Source organism: Giraffa tippelskirchi, chromosome 3 (assembly GCF_054371585.1).
Source record: "Giraffa tippelskirchi isolate mGirTip1 chromosome 3, T2T-mGirTip1v1.2.pri, whole genome shotgun sequence".
In the NCBI taxonomy this organism is placed as follows: Eukaryota; Metazoa; Chordata; class Mammalia; order Artiodactyla; family Giraffidae; genus Giraffa; species Giraffa tippelskirchi.
In genome coordinates, this window is record NC_137277.1 from 15,024,438 (window position 1) to 15,042,310 (window position 17,873).

General features: G+C 54.0%; 2 protein-coding genes across 8 annotated transcripts; one reads left to right on the forward strand and one right to left on the reverse strand.

Moving 5' to 3' along the window:
- Positions 1-122: 122 nt before the first annotated feature.
- PSMC5 (proteasome 26S subunit, ATPase 5) lies at positions 123-4,768 on the forward strand. Of its 2 annotated transcripts, none has more exons than XM_081576726.1 (12): positions 123-546; positions 712-783; positions 2,295-2,364; positions 2,670-2,767; positions 2,934-2,990; positions 3,067-3,297; positions 3,591-3,717; positions 3,801-3,991; positions 4,095-4,193; positions 4,274-4,384; positions 4,476-4,562; positions 4,665-4,768. In XM_081576726.1, exons 2-12 carry the CDS (start codon positions 712-714, stop codon positions 4,716-4,718), a joined length of 1,197 nt encoding a protein of 398 aa, XP_081432852.1. In that variant the 5' UTR covers positions 123-546; the 3' UTR covers positions 4,719-4,768. The 2 variants fall into 2 exon arrangements, with proteins under 2 accessions (XP_081432852.1, XP_081432851.1); XM_081576725.1 differs by having other exon boundaries at positions 123-176.
- A 79-nt stretch (positions 4,769-4,847) lies between these two features.
- SMARCD2 (SWI/SNF related BAF chromatin remodeling complex subunit D2) lies at positions 4,848-14,199 on the reverse strand. Of its 6 annotated transcripts, XM_081576664.1 has the most exons (14): positions 14,133-14,199; positions 13,973-14,021; positions 9,392-9,576; positions 9,163-9,205; positions 8,884-9,006; positions 7,993-8,148; positions 7,486-7,581; positions 7,243-7,344; positions 6,934-7,095; positions 6,688-6,785; positions 6,388-6,523; positions 6,093-6,215; positions 5,874-5,975; positions 4,848-5,781 (listed from the first exon to the last, which is right to left on the reverse strand). In XM_081576664.1, the coding sequence occupies exons 1-14, from the start codon at positions 14,186-14,188 to the stop codon at positions 5,728-5,730; spliced, it is 1,485 nt and encodes a 494-aa protein (XP_081432790.1). In that variant the 5' UTR covers positions 14,189-14,199; the 3' UTR covers positions 4,848-5,727. The 6 variants fall into 6 exon arrangements, with proteins under 6 accessions (XP_081432790.1, XP_081432787.1, XP_081432788.1 ...); XM_081576661.1 differs by having other exon boundaries at positions 4,848-5,479; positions 13,973-14,199; XM_081576662.1 differs by having other exon boundaries at positions 13,973-14,199.
- Between the last annotated feature and the right edge of the window lie 3,674 nt (positions 14,200-17,873).

Consider the following 17,873-nt stretch of genomic DNA (forward strand, 5'->3'; position numbering starts at 1 on the left):
TCCGTCCTCACACCCCGCCCATTGACCCGGAACTGTTCTCTGCCCGAGTCTTTGGTTTCCCGCACCACCACTCCCAACCCACGCCGAGGGCCGGCTTTGCGCCTGCGCGCCAAAGTAGCTCTGATGCCGGCGGTTTCCGCGGAAGAGGGAAGATGGCGCTTGACGGACCAGAGCAGGTATGGCGGCGGCGGCCGGGCGGGGACCGGGGCTGGATGCGAAGCAGGTGCGATCCGAGGTGGGCAGCCGGCCGGGGCCAGAGGGTGAGGGGAGTCCGGGGGGGCAGGGGGCCAATCTAGACTGGGCCCTGCCTGGGACCGGATCTGCTGTGTCAGCGCCGCCCGCGGCGGGTCACTGCAGGGCCGGGAGTGGAAGACTGGGTGGAAGCCGATTGAGTGAGGAGCGGTGAGAGCAGTGGGAGCGGGAACCCACCCTTGCGGTAGTCGGGGGGCCCGTGCTCCCAGCTGGCTGCTCCTGTACCAATAGCATCTCGGGTTTGTGAAGCGTTCCCGGTGCGCCGTTTCTTGATCCTCCTGAAAGTCTTAAGAGGTAGGCAACGTTCTCATTCAGTTTTAGTTTAGTCTTAAGGAAATGGTTGTGAAGAGGTGGAGTGAGGGATGAGAACACAAATCTTAAATCTCCGAAATCAACGTGGAAGTAGCTTTATCCCTTGGATGTTTAGCCTTTTGGTTAATAATTACACTGTGTCCCCAGATGGAGCTGGAAGAGGGGAAGGCAGGCAGTGGACTCCGCCAATATTATCTGTCAAAGATTGAAGAACTCCAGGTAAGAACAGACTTCAGCGGTCCAGAGGGAGCTAGAAGGGGGATGAGCGGATCTCTACAAATCCATGTAATTCCACTGGGGGCGCAGTGGAAATAGTAGTATTGATAACAAGTTAATAGTATAAAGTATATGAAATTAACCGTCTCGTGTTCCCCTCAAATCCCACCTTTTTGAAGATAATTAATATTCACAGCTTCTTACACATCTTCAAGAGTCAAATTTTAACATAAAAGTACCCCCCAGCCAAAAGTGGTTCGTTTTAGAAGCCCGAATGAGACAGTTTCTCATGAAGGGAAGACATAGGGTCAGGAAATGACATTTATCAGAGAAGGGTTGGGACAGAGTGAGAGAAGACAGAATTGAGGAGTCTGGAAAATGCTGATTCCATGGGACTGAATGAAAAGAAACTGAACAGCCCAGTGCTCTAGCCTAGAGAAGCAGCAAGGACCACAGAAATAAGGAAAATAACGCAAATTGGATGGAGGCGAGCCACAAGGGAAAATTCTGAACTTCAGGTACATTTGTGGGTATCGTATTTGGCTTGTCATTTTTGAAATGCTTTACCTGTGTGACAAAGGTCCATATAGTCAAAGCTGTAGTTTTTCCAGTAGTCACGTACAGATGTGAGAGTTGAACCATAAAGAAAGCTGAGCACTGAAGAATTGATGCTTTTGAATTGTGGTGCTGGGGAAACTCTTGAGAGTCCCTTGGACAGCAGGGAGATCAAACCAGTCAATCCTAAAGGAAATCAACCCTGAATATTCATTGGAAGGACTGATGCTGAAGCTCTAATACTTTCGTGACCCGATGTGAAGGGTCAGCTCATTGGGAAAGACCCTGATGCTGGGAAAGACTGAGGGAAAGAGGAGAAGAGGTGACAGAGGATGAGATGGTTGGATAGCATCACTGCCTCAGTAGACATGAATTTGAGCAAACTCCAGGAGATCGTGAAAGACAGGAAAGTCTGGTGTGCTGCAGTCCAAGGAGTCACAAAGAGTCAGACACGAGTTAGTGACTGAACAACAACAACGTGTGCTTTCATTTGTTCCTCATATTAATCCTGAAAAGAGCCAGGGTAGGGGTGCTATACCCACTTGCAGTTTGGTAACAGATCTAGACCTTTCTCATGGTTTTCATTGGCTTTACTCAGCTGATGATTGCCAGCACTTCGGTTGGAACTTAGGATTCTGACTCAGAAATCTTCCCTCAATACCCAAGTTCCCACTCTGAGAAACTGTGGATCAGCTGTTACCTTGTCTGCATTAGGGTTTGTTATTCCTAGACCGGTATTAGACAAGCAGCTCCCCCCCCACCCCGCCCCCCCGTGGTTGTCCTACACTCAGAGGCACTCTTGGGGGACAGGGTAAAGGTTAAAGTCATACTGGAGAATCTGAAAGGGGAATGCAGGTGCCCTGTGCTTTCCTCACTCAGCTCATGTCAGCCTATGAGGGTCTTGGCCAAGATTTTAATCTCCTCCTGTTTTCCACCCTTTGCTTCTTGTTCTCCAATAGCTGATTGTGAATGACAAGAGCCAAAATCTCCGGAGGCTACAGGCACAGAGGAATGAGCTTAATGCAAAAGGTGACGGGGGGGAGATGGGAGGGCTGCATGGAGGCAGTTGGTGTGAGGTCTGAGTGTTCAGTCTCCTTGAAGCGAGTCTTCACCTAAGTGCCCATTGCTTCTCCCAATCCAAGGTGATGCTCTGTTCACCTGCACATCTCTCTCCTGAGTTTCATTGTAATCTCCTTAAAGACGTGAATCTTGACTTTCTTTTTGAGTCCCTTCCTTCAAAACTTTAAAATGGTGTTTAGTTCATGCATGTTGAGTCGAGTCACGGGGGAGGGACATCAGAATCTGAGTGATCATGGTGTCTGCTTCCCACCTAGTTCGCCTGTTGCGGGAGGAGCTGCAGCTGCTGCAGGAACAGGGCTCCTACGTGGGGGAAGTAGTCCGGGCCATGGATAAGAAGAAAGTGCTGGTCAAGGTAAAGGCAGCAGGACCCCCGGCACCAACCGCCTGCCTCTGCATTCCCGTACCTTTGTGCACCGTGAGGACATTGTTCTCACCCTAGTGTAAGACTCATGGGTCTTCTGGGTGAGGTTGGTGATTTGGTAACTGTCGGGGACAGTCACGCACCCTTGTTTCTCTAGGTACATCCTGAGGGCAAGTTTGTCGTCGACGTGGACAAGAACATCGACATCAATGATGTGAGTGCAGCCTGGGAGGTGGGGTTGGGGGTCAGCTCTCACGACACCACTTCCTGAACTTCTGTCCCTTGCCCAGGTGACACCCAATTGCCGGGTGGCCCTCAGAAATGATAGCTACACTCTGCACAAGATCCTGCCCAACAAGGTGGATCCGCTGGTATCCCTAATGATGGTGGAGAAGGTGCCAGACTCAACTTACGAGATGATTGGTGGACTGGACAAGCAGATCAAGGAGATAAAAGAAGTGATTGAGCTGCCTGTGAAGCATCCTGAGCTGTTTGAAGCACTGGGCATCGCGCAGCCCAAGGTAAGCAGGGCTTCTGTGCGAGGGCCATGCTGCTACTGTACACCTGCCCCAGCCAGGTAGACTGGAGCTTGCTTCCACTGGTCCTCCTCACCCAGGGGCTGGGGGAAGAGATGCTACCAGGCCATCGAATGGTTTGGGTGTAAGTCCAGAAGGGACTTTGACGTTCACTTTTTTATTTCTAGCATGGGATCCCTCTAACGTGGGATCTAGCACGGTGCAAACACTCAATAAATATTCCTTGAATGAAACATGGGGGCCAGCTTCCTTCCCTGAGCCCCACCCTTGCTTTCTAGGGGGTACTGCTGTACGGACCCCCGGGCACGGGGAAGACACTGCTAGCCCGGGCCGTGGCGCATCATACAGACTGCACCTTCATTCGTGTCTCTGGCTCTGAATTGGTACAGAAGTTCATCGGGGAAGGTAACTGGTCAGAAACATGAAAACTAAGGAGGGGAGGGGGTGGAGCTCATTAGCTCGTTCACACTCGCTTGGCCTCCGCACAGGGGCGCGGATGGTGAGGGAGCTGTTTGTCATGGCCCGAGAACATGCTCCGTCTATCATCTTCATGGATGAAATTGACTCCATTGGCTCCTCGAGGCTGGAGGGGGGCTCTGGAGGGGACAGTGAAGTCCAACGCACTATGCTGGAGCTGCTCAACCAGCTGGATGGCTTTGAGGCCACCAAGAATATCAAGGTACAGTGGGGTCGGCTGGGGGAAGGACCAAGGGAAGGCCCTGGGTGAGGGGCTGCCTGCCTTAGGAAGGGCTTAGCTGATGCCACCTGCTTTGTCCACACAGGTTATCATGGCAACTAATAGGATTGACATCCTAGACTCAGCGCTGCTCCGCCCAGGGCGCATAGACAGAAAAATTGAATTCCCACCCCCCAACGAGGAGGTTTGTAATAAGCAGCACTGGCAGTGGCCCCAGCTGTGGGGGTAGGCCTTGGGCTCAGGCTTTTCCTCTCCCATCGTTAGGCCCGGCTGGACATTTTGAAGATCCATTCTCGGAAAATGAACCTGACCCGGGGGATCAACCTGAGAAAAATTGCTGAGCTCATGCCAGGAGCGTCAGGGGCTGAAGTGAAGGTAACAGAGGAGTGCCCAAGGGAACGGGGGCAGAGGCAGGAAGCACTGGGTTCAGGGCACAGCAGCAGCTCCGCCTTCTTTCCCTGCTCAGGGCGTGTGTACTGAGGCTGGCATGTATGCACTGCGGGAGCGCCGAGTCCATGTCACGCAGGAGGACTTTGAGATGGCAGTAGCTAAGGTACAGGGCCACACCTTTCTGCCTTTGCCGGTGGTGGCTCTGGAGCAGTGGGGTCAGGCACATGTTCACTGGGTCTCTAACTCAAATGCTGTCTCTCTCCAGGTCATGCAAAAGGACAGTGAGAAAAACATGTCCATTAAGAAACTATGGAAGTGAGGCGGATGTCCTTTGTGTGGATCCCTCAAATAAAGCACTGCTGGTCAAGACCTTGAGGACTTGAGTCTGTTAATCAGTGGACTTGAGTCTGTTAATCAGTGGCCGCGCTGTTCAATCACCAGGTCTGGGTACCACCAATAAACAAAGATTTATTTGGAAATTTCCAAATCTGCCAGAAGTGGCATTTGCCAAGCCCTCGGCCCACCCTCCTTACCAGGCTCCAAAGGGCAACAACAGTCCTCCCTATCTCCCACTGCCCTCCACCAAGCACACACACACCCATGCCTCGGGCCACATCAGAGAATTAGGGTGCCCTCTCCCTAGGAGTGTTACCCTGGGCCCAAGAACCGGGGTGGCAGCCCTCTGGCATTGCAGGAGATGATGGCGGCCAGGGCCGCTTGCATAGACTGAGGAAAGAAAATAAGGAGAGACCCCCAAGTAGGGCTCCCTGAAAACCCCCAACGCACCCCCATAAAAAAAGTGGCTCCCGCATAGAAAATCCTGCTCCACAAATAGTGCAAATAACCCGAAGGAAAGGAAATTACCAGCAGCAAGGCTGGGCTGGTAGGAATGGCAAAGAACTTTGGTTTGGAAAGGCTGGGAAGAGGGAGCCGTGCCCCTCTTCCTCGCCCAGCTCCCTGGAGCCAGCATGGACACTCACCCTAAGGGGGTCTGTAAACAAGCAAAGCCAGGGGCCTTTGGTTCCGAAAGGTCTCGGTTACAATGTCAAAGCAGAGCCTCCAGGTCCTTCTCAGGCCTGCCTGCAGGGAGCACAGGAGGCCTCTCTTGTGAACCCAGTTAAAGCCAATGTGTAAGTAATAACGCTTTGAGGACCAAGCAACAAGGAATCCTATCACTACACTTAAGAAACTAAAGCCGGGGAGCTGAGAGTGACTGGAGATGCCCCTCACCCCCTCGTTATCCTACATGTCTGCGCCCCAGAGGGTGGTCCCCTTCCAGGCTGAGGAGGGCGTGGCTCCAGGCTGGGAAGAAAGGGGTCCCTGAGCAGTTAGGTCAGGCGGATTCCCAGCACCTGTTCCAGTTCCTGCCTTCGCTGCTGCACCTGGAGGACGGACAGACCAGCGGCTCAGGCCTGGTTGCCCACCCAGCCCCTCTGGTGTGCCCTCCAGTTAAGCCAGGGCAGAGCCACCTCACCTTGGCAAAGATGTGCCTCCCCACTGCTTCCTGGGCCCAGGGCTGGTGGTAGAAAGCTGCTCGTCTCTCCTCCTCTGGGTTCCCAATCACATCAGTGATGATCTGTAGAGCACCAGGGGGAGAGCTGAACGCTATTCCCACCCCTGAGCCGAAGAACAGTGCTGGGGGCAGAACCCCTAGAGCTTAACGTGGGATCACCCTCAGGAAAAAGGGGCACACCTTGAGGTCCCGGCGCTGGGAACGGAGCCACTCTTGGATGAAGTCCTGGGGGTCAGTGCTAAAACTGAGCATGAAATCCCTCTGGGTCTTCAGCTGGTTGATGGACTCAATGGTCTCGTGGATCTGGGCAAAGGGGTACATGTGTCAGACTGGCTCCCACCCCTACAAGGTCTGCTTCCAGCCCCAATCCCAAAGGACTCAGGTCCCATCCCAAGGTGCGATATAAATGGAAATGCCCGACACCTGCCCATGCTCACTGGGGGCCCAGAAGAGGCTGGGGAGGTTGAGGGCCCACCTTGACATCAAGGGAGGCGATCTCCTGTTGATTGGTGGTAGAGGCCAGAAAATTGCTCATCTGGGCCTTGAGCGGGTCATCCACCTCCACGTCAATGTCGTAGCAGGCTGTCTTCTTCTGGTCGTTAGGGTCCACGCTACAGAGCACATGGGAGAGGGAGCTACTTCCCTCCCACCCGCCTGGGCCAAACCACACACACCCAGGGAGCAAGAAACCAAACATGCTGCTTCGCTTTGCCTTTAATTCAAATCAAAGGTAAACTGCCCTGAGAGCAGCCTTCCTCCCCCTCTTCCCGTTTACCTGATGACGTGGTTGATGACAATGGGGTCTGGATGCTGCAGCAACCCCGCCAGCTTCATGGGAATCTCAGAGAAACGGAGTCGGCCGCAGCTGAAGATCTGGGAAGAGCGCCAAAGGGTTGGTGACGCCCTGGCAGGCACACGGGGAAGTGGACCGTCCCGGGGCGGTGTGGAGAACGTGGCCAAGGACAAGCCATGGTGGGGCTGTGGAGCCGGGAGATAAGAGGGGGGCGGTGTCCCTGCTAACCTGGCGGAAGTAGCGGTTGCAGTTGATGTACTCGCGCTCGTGGCCGTCCTGCAGCTGGTTGTGTTTGATGTAGAGCCACAGGGCTTGCATGATGGCAGCCCTCGTCTGAGTGTGCACCCCCAGCAGCCTCGCCAGGCGGGGGTCCAGCTTGTACTGGGGGGGCTGGGATGGCCAGACAGGAGTCAGAGAAGGAAAAAAAAAACCAAAGTTGACTAGGGCAGGGACAGGAAGGGTTTACAATAAGCACCTGCCCCCAGCCCCAGACGGGAGTCCCCGTGACCCCAGATGAGGCCTCAGAGCACTTGTCACCTGATGATCCAGCATGAGCAGGAGGGTGCACTTGACGTTCAGGTCTCCGGGCCGTTTCACCTGGAAACCGTCTGTCTCCTGGGTGGTGGGCATCCGGTGCCACTGGCAGGAGGAAGGGGAGTCAAGCTCATCACCAAAGGGGTGGGCAAGAACATATGCACCTGGTCCTGCAAGGGGACTGAGGCCGTTTCTCTGCCCACCTGGCGCTCACCTTGTGCCCCCGAACCCCAGGCCCGCGCTCACCTCCACCAGGTGGTTGTCAGGCCCGTACAGTTCCTTGTCCAGCTCAATGACGAGGCTCTTAAAGAATGAAGAAAACTTCCTCTTCTGTTTACTAGGCTGGGGAAGTAAAGGGGGTGAGACAGGGGTGCCGCTGAGGGCTCAAGCCTAAGCCACATACTGAGCCCCAAACAGAGGAATATTGTTTCAGTCCTAGAGCTCAGGGTACTGAGGATTCTCAGGCCCTGAAAGAAGCGGGAAAAGTGAGACCTGAGGCACGGAAAGGGGCCCTAGGCAGCCCCACTGTCAGCCAGTAAAGGACCGGAATTAGCAAGGGCACCCTTTCCTCAGGACACTCTATTGCCATCTGCTGGAAAAGCGTTGCAACAACCACACAAACCTCCCACCTCTTGACTGGGAGCTGGGTCCTCTCCCTCCAGCAGGATGACCCCGGAAGTGCCCAAGTGTCTGGCCCAAGTCTGAAACCCACACAGACCACTGCCCCTCCAGACACCTCCTCCCCCAACTCACATCGTCCAGCAGTTTTCCCTCTACTCGGAGCTCCCAGGAAGCCACCTTGTCCCCTGCAGGGGTTCCTCCGGGGGTCCCTGTGGTTCCTGCACTGTCACCTTCTGCCTTGCTGGGACTGAATGTATTGGAAATATAGATCCGCAGCTTTCGTTTTTGCTAAAGAAAGACAACAGGTTAACTAGACAGGGACCAGCTGCTACCCAATCTTCCCATCTAAACTCATTTCACACCCATACAGAGTGCTGTGGGCCAGGTCCCTAGTGAGGCCCTTGGAACTGGGTGAGGAAATCTCATCCTTGACCTTCAAGGGATTCACAATTTTATGGGGAAACAGATGCAATACCAACAGGTCCAAGACAAGGGGATCGGTGGTGTGACAGATACACAGAGGATGCTATCAGAAGTCGCTGGCTCATAGTTTAAGTGAAACTCAAACACCCATCATGGCCACAGAACATCGTCTCCTGGAAAGCCTCCACCATTCAAGGAACTGTTCTCTAGATAAAACTTCTCCAGGGATGGGGAAGAAGACAGAAACTCTCCTTATCTACCCTCCAGCTTTGCCTTTCAAACTTCTGACCATGATGTACAATATTAATGTTTTAAATCATGATCCAGGATCTGCACATATATGCAAATATATGAAACAAAAATGTCATAATTCCTTTGCTACTGTGAAGAATTACCATTTCTACAATCCTAATGTTCCATTAAAAACATATTGGCCCCACCACATTAAAGTGAATTCGTGCTCAATGGGCTGTATCCTACAGTGTGAAACATCCCGCTCTAGCTAGTCCATCAGAGAACCCCACTTGGCCCCTGGAAAACAAGGCCAGGGAGAGGCAGAGAAGCTTGGTGAGGCCCAGGAGCAGCTGGGGCTGCACTCACCGTCAGAGGCTTTTTGATGGCCTCCTGGATCTCCATCCGCTTTCGAGCAATGGTCTGGTCCAGCTTCCGTTCAAAAGCCAAGAGGTCCATATACGCCTGAGACTCTGGGACAAGCTCCCGGATCTGGAGGTGGGGAGGGAGCAGGGATCAGCTTGTTTCAGCTGCAGCTCTGGCTCCTTCCTCGCTTCCTCCCTTGCCCCAGGGTGAGGGGAAACTGAGTCCACCCTCAGCCAACCAGCCCCTGGGTGGGCCTCCTAGGCCCTCTCCCAACATACTCACTCGCTGAGGTAGAACTTTATCTGCCATCTTCCTCCTCTTTAACCTGAGAAGACAGAAACCCAATGAAGAGGTCAATGGTCCAAAGGACCTCCCCACCTCTCCAGTCCCCAGGACCTTCCCAAGACAACCAGGAGTCTTCCTCAGTCATTGCAGCCCTTAAGACACAAGGAAACCCTCTGTTACTGCCAGAGCTACTTTAGACAGGGTGGAAGAAACAGAATGGTCTTACCCCCGGCGCTGGGCAGGCATCGGGGGCTGGGCCTGAGGCACGAGCAGGCGTTTTCGGAATGGGTCCATCATGGTGGGTGGCATGCCAGGTCGAAGTGGAGCAGCTGTGCCAAAGGGGGAGCCGGCAGGGGGTCCCACCTGCAAGCCAGCCATGGGCATCCTGCTCCCTGGGGACATGCCAGGCCGCTGGGGGAAGTGAGCCAATGGGGGTGCATAGGTCAGGGGTGGGGCCCAACGGGGCCCGTAACCCATTCCTTCCATCCCTCTCCGCAGCCGGGTCCCGTCCTGAGCAGCACACGGCGGGGCCGCAGAGCCCGGGCAGGAGTGCCAGGAACAAAGGGGAGCAGGCGCCTGAGAGCAGAAGTGTAAACCACACCTGCCCCGCCCCCTTCAACCGCCCTGGCAGCCGTGCCAGCGAATGAAGCCTGCAGAGCCCAGGGGGTGGGAGGAGAACCCTGCCTTCAGGGAGAAGGGCCTGGGGGAGTTTTGCAGGGCCCATCGCCACTTGCAACTACCTTCTGGCCCTAGCAACACTCTGCCTGGCTCCCTGGACCAGCCGGCCTCAAGGCTCTCAGACGGTCCCACAGAGCACTCCATCCTCTCCTCCCCCAGCTTGAGGCAGAAGCCAGGGGCAGTGTCGTAGCCAGGCGGTGGGCTGTGGCTGTGATGCAAGCAGGCTGATGGGGCACAGCCCCAATGCCCATCCCCGATCGCTGGCCTGGTGGTGTGGCTGAGCAGGGAACAGCAGTCCAACAGGCTGGCAGGCCCATGGGCAGCAGCACCCCAGGTGAGCAAGCTGCAACAGGATGGCTTGGAGCCTGTCCCGACGGGTGGGGGCGGCCTCAGGCAGAGTACACAGACCATCTGGTCACCATATGGCCCCTACTCACCACCCAGAACTGGACCCTTCTCTCACCTCCCTGCTGCCCAGCCCCCAACCCCTAGGCCTGAAGACCCCAAGGGGAAGCTGTGGCTCCCCAGTGGCCTGCGGAAGGGAGAGCAGCTGGCACCTGGCCTCTGCCTGTGGTCTGCGCACCACCTGGTGGCTGGGGCTGGCTTGGCAATGCCAAGCTGAAGAATGGAGATAAGATTAGCCTGGGATGCAAGGATCAAAGTCTTAGGATCAGCAGAGGAAGCTGGGTGGGAGGTGGCTTCTTTGGAAGCCTGCAGAAGGGATTTCCCACAGAGGTCCGGCTCCCCAACATTACTGTGGAGCCCACTGGGGAGAAGCCCCCGCCCCCTTCCTCGTGGCTGCTGCTGCCTGCAAGGCCTGTTTGGCAGCTCTGCCTCGCACACACTGTCCCTGGCAGCTTCACAGGGCTGGCCCCAGGGCCCAGATTATGCAACCAGCACAACCAGCCAACCAAGCCAGGCTGGGTGGGGATTCACACCAAATCAAAGGACCCCTGCCCCCCCCCCTTTTCCCCACCAGCATCACAGAGATGAGATGAGATTCCTACTCCAACTCTTCATCCAGCACTCATTCCACGTTCTCACCAAGGAGGGTCAGATTCTTGACCAGAGGCAGACACAGAGAAAAACATGAGAAACACGACCCAAAGATGGGGGAGGGGAAAAAGAGTGGGGTGGGAAAGAAGCGTTTGGGAGGATGGGGTTCAATGTGGGGGGCTCTGTCTAGGACCTTTGGAGTCCTGCCACAAGTCTTCTCATCAGGAAGAGACACATCTGAGCTGTTGAGAGACAAAGACAGCCTGCTTCTCTGATTTAATGAGCCACAGCTACACAGCTAGAAATGCTAGAAAAAAACTCAGGGTAGCCACAGCTGAGAGCCTGGCCCCCTCGCACCCTAGACCTAGTGTTTCCCACCAGTGCCTGAGCTGAGGGGGTGGAACGACTGAGGCAGGGAACCCGCAGAGCGGGAGGTCTTCAGCACCACGCGGCCGCCTAGGCAGGTGCTCCCGGAACAGGAAGTTCCCAAACCAGGCGGCACAAGCTGGGCCTGGAGGAGGCCTGCGAGGCCCCCCGGCTCGCCCAGGGCCCCAGGCTTCTCCCGAGGGGGGAAGGGGCCCAGGGAAAGGCGGCTTATAGTTCCTGCAGTCCCAGCTCAGCCTGGCCAGGCTCCATACCTGGGCTCTGAAGCACCAGTAATTCCTTCTCTTCTAAAAAACAACCCAAGAGTTAAAAAAAAAAAAAAAGCACAGAGCCCTGATCTCTTAGGCTCCCTGACCCCTTTCCTGCAGCAGGACTAGGGAGGCCTGGCTCCACGCCCTGAGCCTCAGAAGTGAGCAGTAACCTCCTCTCCCTCAGCCCAGCACAGTCCATGTCCTCAGCCGGACTCTGGCTCCATCACCCAGGACAGCAGGGGTGGGAGGCCAGGCTGATGTTGCCGCCTCCAGTCTGGACCCTGGTGCCTCTGAAGGCTGGGCCTAAGGACCAAGGAGAAGAGAACCTACCTCTGCAGACATAGAAAATATCTTCAACTCTCTGGCGTGAACCCAGCAATCTGTGTTCTTTGCGGGGGGGCGGGGGGGAGGGGGGAGCGGTGTGGTGGTTTTTTTTTTTTAATATTTTGTTTTCTTTAAGCTCCTTAGTAGACCGTGACCCACAGCTTGAAACACTCCGTAAGGAGGTGGGGTCATCACTTCCCTTCCACCACTAAGCTCCCCTATTTGCCCCACGTGGGCTTAAGAGCCTTGCTCCTCCAGCTCACCTCACACTCCCCAGCAGAGACACACCCCCTGCTCCTCAGATCTCAAGTCCCTTCTCCCAGAAGTCACATAACTGGACTTGGAAAGAGGCCACACAGGATCCTCCTTGAAGTCAGCAGAAGTGAACTGGGTCCTCCCTCCCCCTACATCTATCTTTACTTCTGCACCCCTCCCCCATACACGTACACACATCCCCCTTCCCTGGAAGAGGAGGAGGAGAAGACATGAGAAGCCGGCAGGGAAGCCCAGGGAAGCAGAGGCTCAGTGCCTTCCTCAAGGTCCCCACTCCTAGAAGCCTGGGGTACCCAGCCAGTTAGCTCAGCCTTGCCACCAGTCCAAGGCCACTCCCTCCAAATCACTCTGGAATCCATCCTCTCAGGGTTTTCCCCAGGCTTAGGAAATTACAAAGGCTCCTATCTGGTCCTTGGAGCCTTCCCCGGGGCCAACGGCCCCCAGGGAGGCTCCTCAGCTAACTCACCTAAGAGCTGGAATGACAGACACAGGGATCCCTCAGTGACACCATGGGCCCATGAATCCCTCAGAGTGAGAGCAAGATGGGAAAGATGAATCCCAGCTGGAGTCTTGGGGACCAGGTCTGTCTCTGTCAATACCCAGATCCTTGGTTTTCTTTAGAGGGAAGAGGGAACGTGAGGAGCAAGAAGGAAAAATCACTGTCCCAGGGAAGCATCTCACCACAAAGTGGGGACCCAGGCCTCCTACTCTATGAGGATCCACATGGGGGACCTCTACCTGGGGGCGAGAGGTAGAGACATGAAAATCTCCCAGCTGCCCTGAGAGCTGAGCAAGATGTCAGTGTCAAGTGCTGGGTCACACAGACTAGGATATGTCGTTGTTTAGAACCTAAAGGCTAATTAAAAGTGGAGAGGAGGGCGGGAAAAAAGATGAGGGCAATTCCCAAGCATTCTGGGGCAACCAGAAACAATGAACTTGGGGACTGGTAAGCCCCACCCCCAGTGTCAGGCTGAGTTCCTCACACACTGACCCCACAGCCTCTCAATGGCCTTTGAAGCTGCAACCCGAGAAGTCTTCTGCAAAGCCAAACCCAGAAGGGATCAGACAGAACCCTTTGAAGCAACTCTCTGCAGGCTCCTCCAGCCCCAGACCAGCAGTACTCAGTGGAGCCTCTCTGTTCCTCCAGACTAATCAACTCCTGGACACTATGACACCAGGCAGAAAGCCAGAAAGTCTGTCCAGAATGGTCTGGGCTTTCCTCCTTCCTCAGGCCTGTCCACCACCCTCTCTGATCTAACCCAGAGGCATCCCTGTGTGAAGGTGCCAGGGCCTGGCCCAGGAGTAGATTCCCCTTGCAGGGGCTACAATCCCCATCCTCTGCCTTCTGTGTCCGTGGGAAGCCAGGCCCTTCTTCCTCCTCCTTAGCAGCTGGGAGCCATCTCAGACACGCTAAAACTCTGCCAGTTCCCAACCAGAGGGAGAAAAAAAAAAACCCAGAGCAGACTTGGAGTAGGATCAAGACCAATGCAGGGTAACCCAGCTTTCTCAATGAGGGCTCTTTCCCAAAACTTTCTCATCACTTCCCAGGACCCCTTGCCCGATAATCTACACTAGATTTCTCATTCCACCCGTCTACAACTCACTAGCTTCAACTACGCCTCCATCTCTCAGTTACTCAGAATCCCTGTTCCAAGGAAGACCCCCAGACGCTCCCAAATGCTTCAAACCCTCCACCCGAGTCGCTCTTACCTTCTCCCTCAAATCCTCTACCACCACCTGGCTGAGCCCGAGGGTCCCTGGCCTTGCCCCCCACCGTGCCCCGTGAAATCCGCATGCAGAGCCTCTGTGCCCCCTATTCAGGAGGCTGCCCCAGGGCCCTCACTCGAGGCCCCCTGCCCCGGGCGTGCTCGCGGCGCCGCCCGCCCATCCGCCCTCCTCACCTGGTACTGCGCCGCGGGGCCCGCGGGGCCCATGGGGCGGAAGGCGGCGGCCCCGGGGCCCCCCACGCCTCCAGCCGGCCCGGGCCCCCTGAGCGCCGGTCCGGGCAGCATGCCGGGTCCCGCTGGCGGAGGCGGCGCTCCCAGGGCCGCGGCAACCGCGCCGCCGCCAGGGCTCAGCGGGGGCAGCGGGAACCCGCCCGCGCCACGGCCCGACATCGCTCCGTCCCGTCCGGCGGTGTCTTGATCCGGACTCCGGGCTCCGCGCTGAGTTCGCTCCGCACTCCGTGCTCCGGGACTTTCCGATCTAAATTCCGGGTTCTGGGGTTTGTTGATCCGGATTCCGGGCTTTCCTAATCCAAGTTCGCGAGTTCCTCAGAAACCCACTTTGGGGCAGGGCCGATCCTGATTCCGGTCCTGCCCGGAAAATTCCGGATCCGGGATCTGCTACGGGCCAGCAGCCTCCCCGGGCCTCCGGAGGTTTGGCCGCCTGCGTCCAGTTACCCAGAGGCGGTAACTAACTCCCTGCCCCGCCTAACCCAGCCCAGCACTAAGCCCTGCCTATACGCAGTCGCCCAATGAGAGGATGTCTCCTCAAATCCCGCCCCTCGCTAGACCCGCCCCCAACAGGCACCGCCCCTAACCGCCGGCCCCCGAAGCCCCGCCCACATCCCTAGGGTCGACCCTCCACCGGAGGGGCGGGAGCGGAAGCTGCACACGGAAATGCTGGGGGGGTGGGAGGGGTGGTCAGGGGTCGAAGGTCAGGAGGTAAGAGTACGGTGTAAGAGTAGTTGCTGATTTCTCCTCGGTGCAGCCGAATCCCCGAGGTACCGGGTCACGCTCCCTGAAAATAGTTTTGTCCTCGTTTCTACGTTTTTAGCATTAAAGACAACGAGCTGCTCTCTACGCCAGAGCAGCTGCCAACTTGACTTTAAAAGCCAGAGCTGCCAACGGACTTGGCTGCTCCGGACCCGTGTGTGAAGGGTTGAATCGGCCAAGCGCCGAGTTCTTATCGCATATTTTGAATGTGCCTCTGCCTCCCATTAAGGAAGCCTAGTAATACTTTACTCCACAGGAGATGTTTCTAGGCAAAGGAATTTTGCGTTCCGAGAACCCTCCTAGAGTTAAATAAGGTCTTTCTCCAAGATTTATAGCGACTTTCAAAAGTTCGGTACCTTTTCAGAAATCAGCCCTACGTCGGAGGTACTCAGAAGTGCTTCAGCCTTGCCAGGTGTTCTGTGATTTTCTCTCCATGTTACAGACCAGTGCTCCTCAAACTCTAAGAAGCATAAGAAACACCTGGGCTTTTGTTTAAAATACAGACTGTGATTCTGTAAGCTTGCGTTCTAGGCTAGGGATCAAGATTCTGCGTTCCTAGCAAGCTCTCAAGCAGTGCTGTTGCTACTCAGTACTCTTTGGAGTACCGAAGATAAGACTTTTTCATTATATAAATTGTTTTATGTTTTCATCCCCAACCAAGTCTTGCACCAAAGCACCCCAGATCCTGTTCATAGTGCAACCCTTTTTGATTAGTTCTGCCCATCTCTACTTCCTGGTATCTTTATCCTTCAGTGATTGACCCTGCTGTTGCTGCTGCAGCTCTCCTGTCTTCTCAGAGATCCCTCTCCTTTTTCTCCCTAAAAGTGGGTTACCTGCGAGTCAAACCACTGGAATTGTTCCACCAGGGCCCCTACCCACCACTGCAAAGTGGGTAAAGAATTCTTGACAATGCAGTTGCTGTCCATTTCAGCCCTTGCAAGCTGCTACAGCAACAGCAGTTCCAGAGGAAGTAGTAGGGGTGAATTCCCTGGGGAGCTATTCCAAACTATTCCTGCCAAGCCACCCCCCTACACATACACACACACAACCACTGGATCCCTGTGCTGTATTTAAAGACCTCCCAGGTAATTCTGGTACAACCCTCTGTGTATGTGTAAACAAGTGAATGATCTTTAAGTTCCACGAGATAAAATGGTAACGTCAGCAATGAGTTAATTGCTGTGAAAAAATTTCCTCAAGGTTTTAAGGGGGAAACAGATACCTAAGACATGGTAGAAATTGAGAAAGATTTCCTAGAGAGTAGGCAGAGAATAGCTAACATTTATTAAGCATTTCGGAGAAGGCAGTGGCAACCCACTCCAGTGTTCTTGCCTGGAGAATCCCAGGGACAGGGGAGCCTGGTGGGCTGCCATCTGTGGGGTCGCACAGAGTCGGACACGACTGAAGCGACTTAGCAGCAGCAGCATTAAGCACTTACTACACATTACCTCATTTAATCCCTACAATGTATATAATGTAAATACTACTTTAAACTCTGTTTTAGAAATCAAGGCAGAGAGATTCAGTTACTTGCGTGTTCTTCCTGTGATGGTGCTGATATTCAAATCTGGTTCTAATCTGGCCTGAGAATCCACAATCCAGGCACTTACCCACTGTATTATGATTTCTTATTGGTAGTTGTTATTGCTCTATTACCTCTGGTCTGTTATTACTTGCAGAGAAACAGTGCTTCTACATTCGTGTCTTCCATCACCTTCACTAGTGGGTTTTAAACCCACTGGGGTCCTTTGGGTTTCTCAGCGCTCTTGTGGAGAGCTGAGAGTGAGGTTGAGAGGGCTGAGCTAGGAGTTCCTCCCTTGTTCCACCTCCATATCCCTGCTGTAACCAAGGAGCTCTACTTTTATTGTTTTTTTATGTTGAGTGACCTCTTTGGCAGAAAAGGTTCCTAAAATGTTAAAAGCCAATGGCTTACAGAAGAGTCTGTAAACATGGCACAATCGACTCTTTATTCTCTCTCCTCCTCCTATCTCTATAGCTTTATTGCCCACCAATATCCCATGAATTCTACCATCAAACCACACTGAACCTGCCCTTCCCTGAACATGCCTTTCATGCTGTGGTTCTTCTATGACATCACTAAAATGTAAGCTCGTTTGAAGTGGGGACTTTTTCGCTGCTGTGTCCCCACTGCCTGGAACTATAGCTGGCATAGAATAAAGTACTCAATATATATTTATTAAGTGAATAAGGGTTCTTCCCCAGTTCCCTGCTATGCAAGAATCTGTTTATTCTTCAAGACCAGCTCAAATGTCACTGCCTCTGGAAGTCTCTGTCATTTCCGATCCCCACCCACCAACTGCCATTGTCAATTTGCTATTCTCCTTTCTGTTTTCCACAGCGCTCTAAATCTAAGAGTACTCATCCTGTTGTGCTGTGACTGTTTTGGGGGGCTCTGTCTCCATCTACACACTCCTGCAGTGTGAACTCCAGGACCGTGCAGAAACAATGCCTGCTCAGGAAATAACTCTGATAAAAGTTACCTCTGCTTCTGCATCCCAGAACTCTGTTTCAAGTTGTTTCCAATCAGGAGGTAATCCGTCAGGACAGAAGGTTAAAACTAGCTTAACCATAACAGTTCTGAAGGCAGGAGGAGAAGGGGATGACAGAGGATGAGATGGTTGGATGGCATCACCAATTCCATGGGCATGAGTTTGAGAAAGTTCCGGGAGATGGTGAAGGACAGATAAGCCTGGCATGCTCCAGTTCATGGGGTCACAAAGAGTTGGATATGACTGAGTGACTGAACAACAATCATAACAGTTAACTTTGACTCTCAAATCTTTCTTGAGCTTTACACTCTCACTCCCTTGGACTTATTGTATTGATTATGACCCTCCACCTGAATTCCTGGATTTTTCTTTGTTTACTCCCTACTCAGATCTTATTCCTTACCATGACTCTGATGGGTCGCCAAGGTTGATTCATTTCATACTAACTCCTGATGTTTAACCCTTAATCTATAAGCTCTTCTGATTCTGGTTAAGGATATATTGATCCTAACTAGCTATTTAGCCTCTATTAACAAGTTGCCCTGAGTCAGGTATTGCCAGTCCCAGGAATAAAA

What these genes read in the sequence shown, in the direction of transcription:
- PSMC5 (XM_081576725.1), top strand. Translation starts at nt 153, where the DNA reads ATGGCGCTTGACGGACCAGAGCAG. An exon ending in ACAGAAGTTCATCGGGGAAG is followed by an intron (nt 3,718 to 3,800) that starts GTAACTGGTCAG and finishes GCCTCCGCACAG; the next exon opens with GGGCGCGGATGGTGAGGGAG. An exon ending in AGGCCACCAAGAATATCAAG is followed by an intron (nt 3,992 to 4,094) that starts GTACAGTGGGGT and finishes TTGTCCACACAG; the next exon opens with GTTATCATGGCAACTAATAG.
- SMARCD2 (XM_081576661.1), bottom strand. Translation starts at nt 14,188, where the DNA reads ATGTCGGGCCGTGGCGCGGGCGGGTTCCCGCTGCCCCCGCTGAGCCCT. An exon ending in ATGCCTGCCCAGCGCCGGGG is followed by an intron (nt 9,206 to 9,391) that starts GTAAGACCATTC and finishes CTGTCTTCTCAG; the next exon opens with GTTAAAGAGGAGGAAGATGG. An exon ending in GTCATCAACCACGTCATCAG is followed by an intron (nt 6,524 to 6,687) that starts GTAAACGGGAAG and finishes TGTGCTCTGTAG; the next exon opens with CGTGGACCCTAACGACCAGA.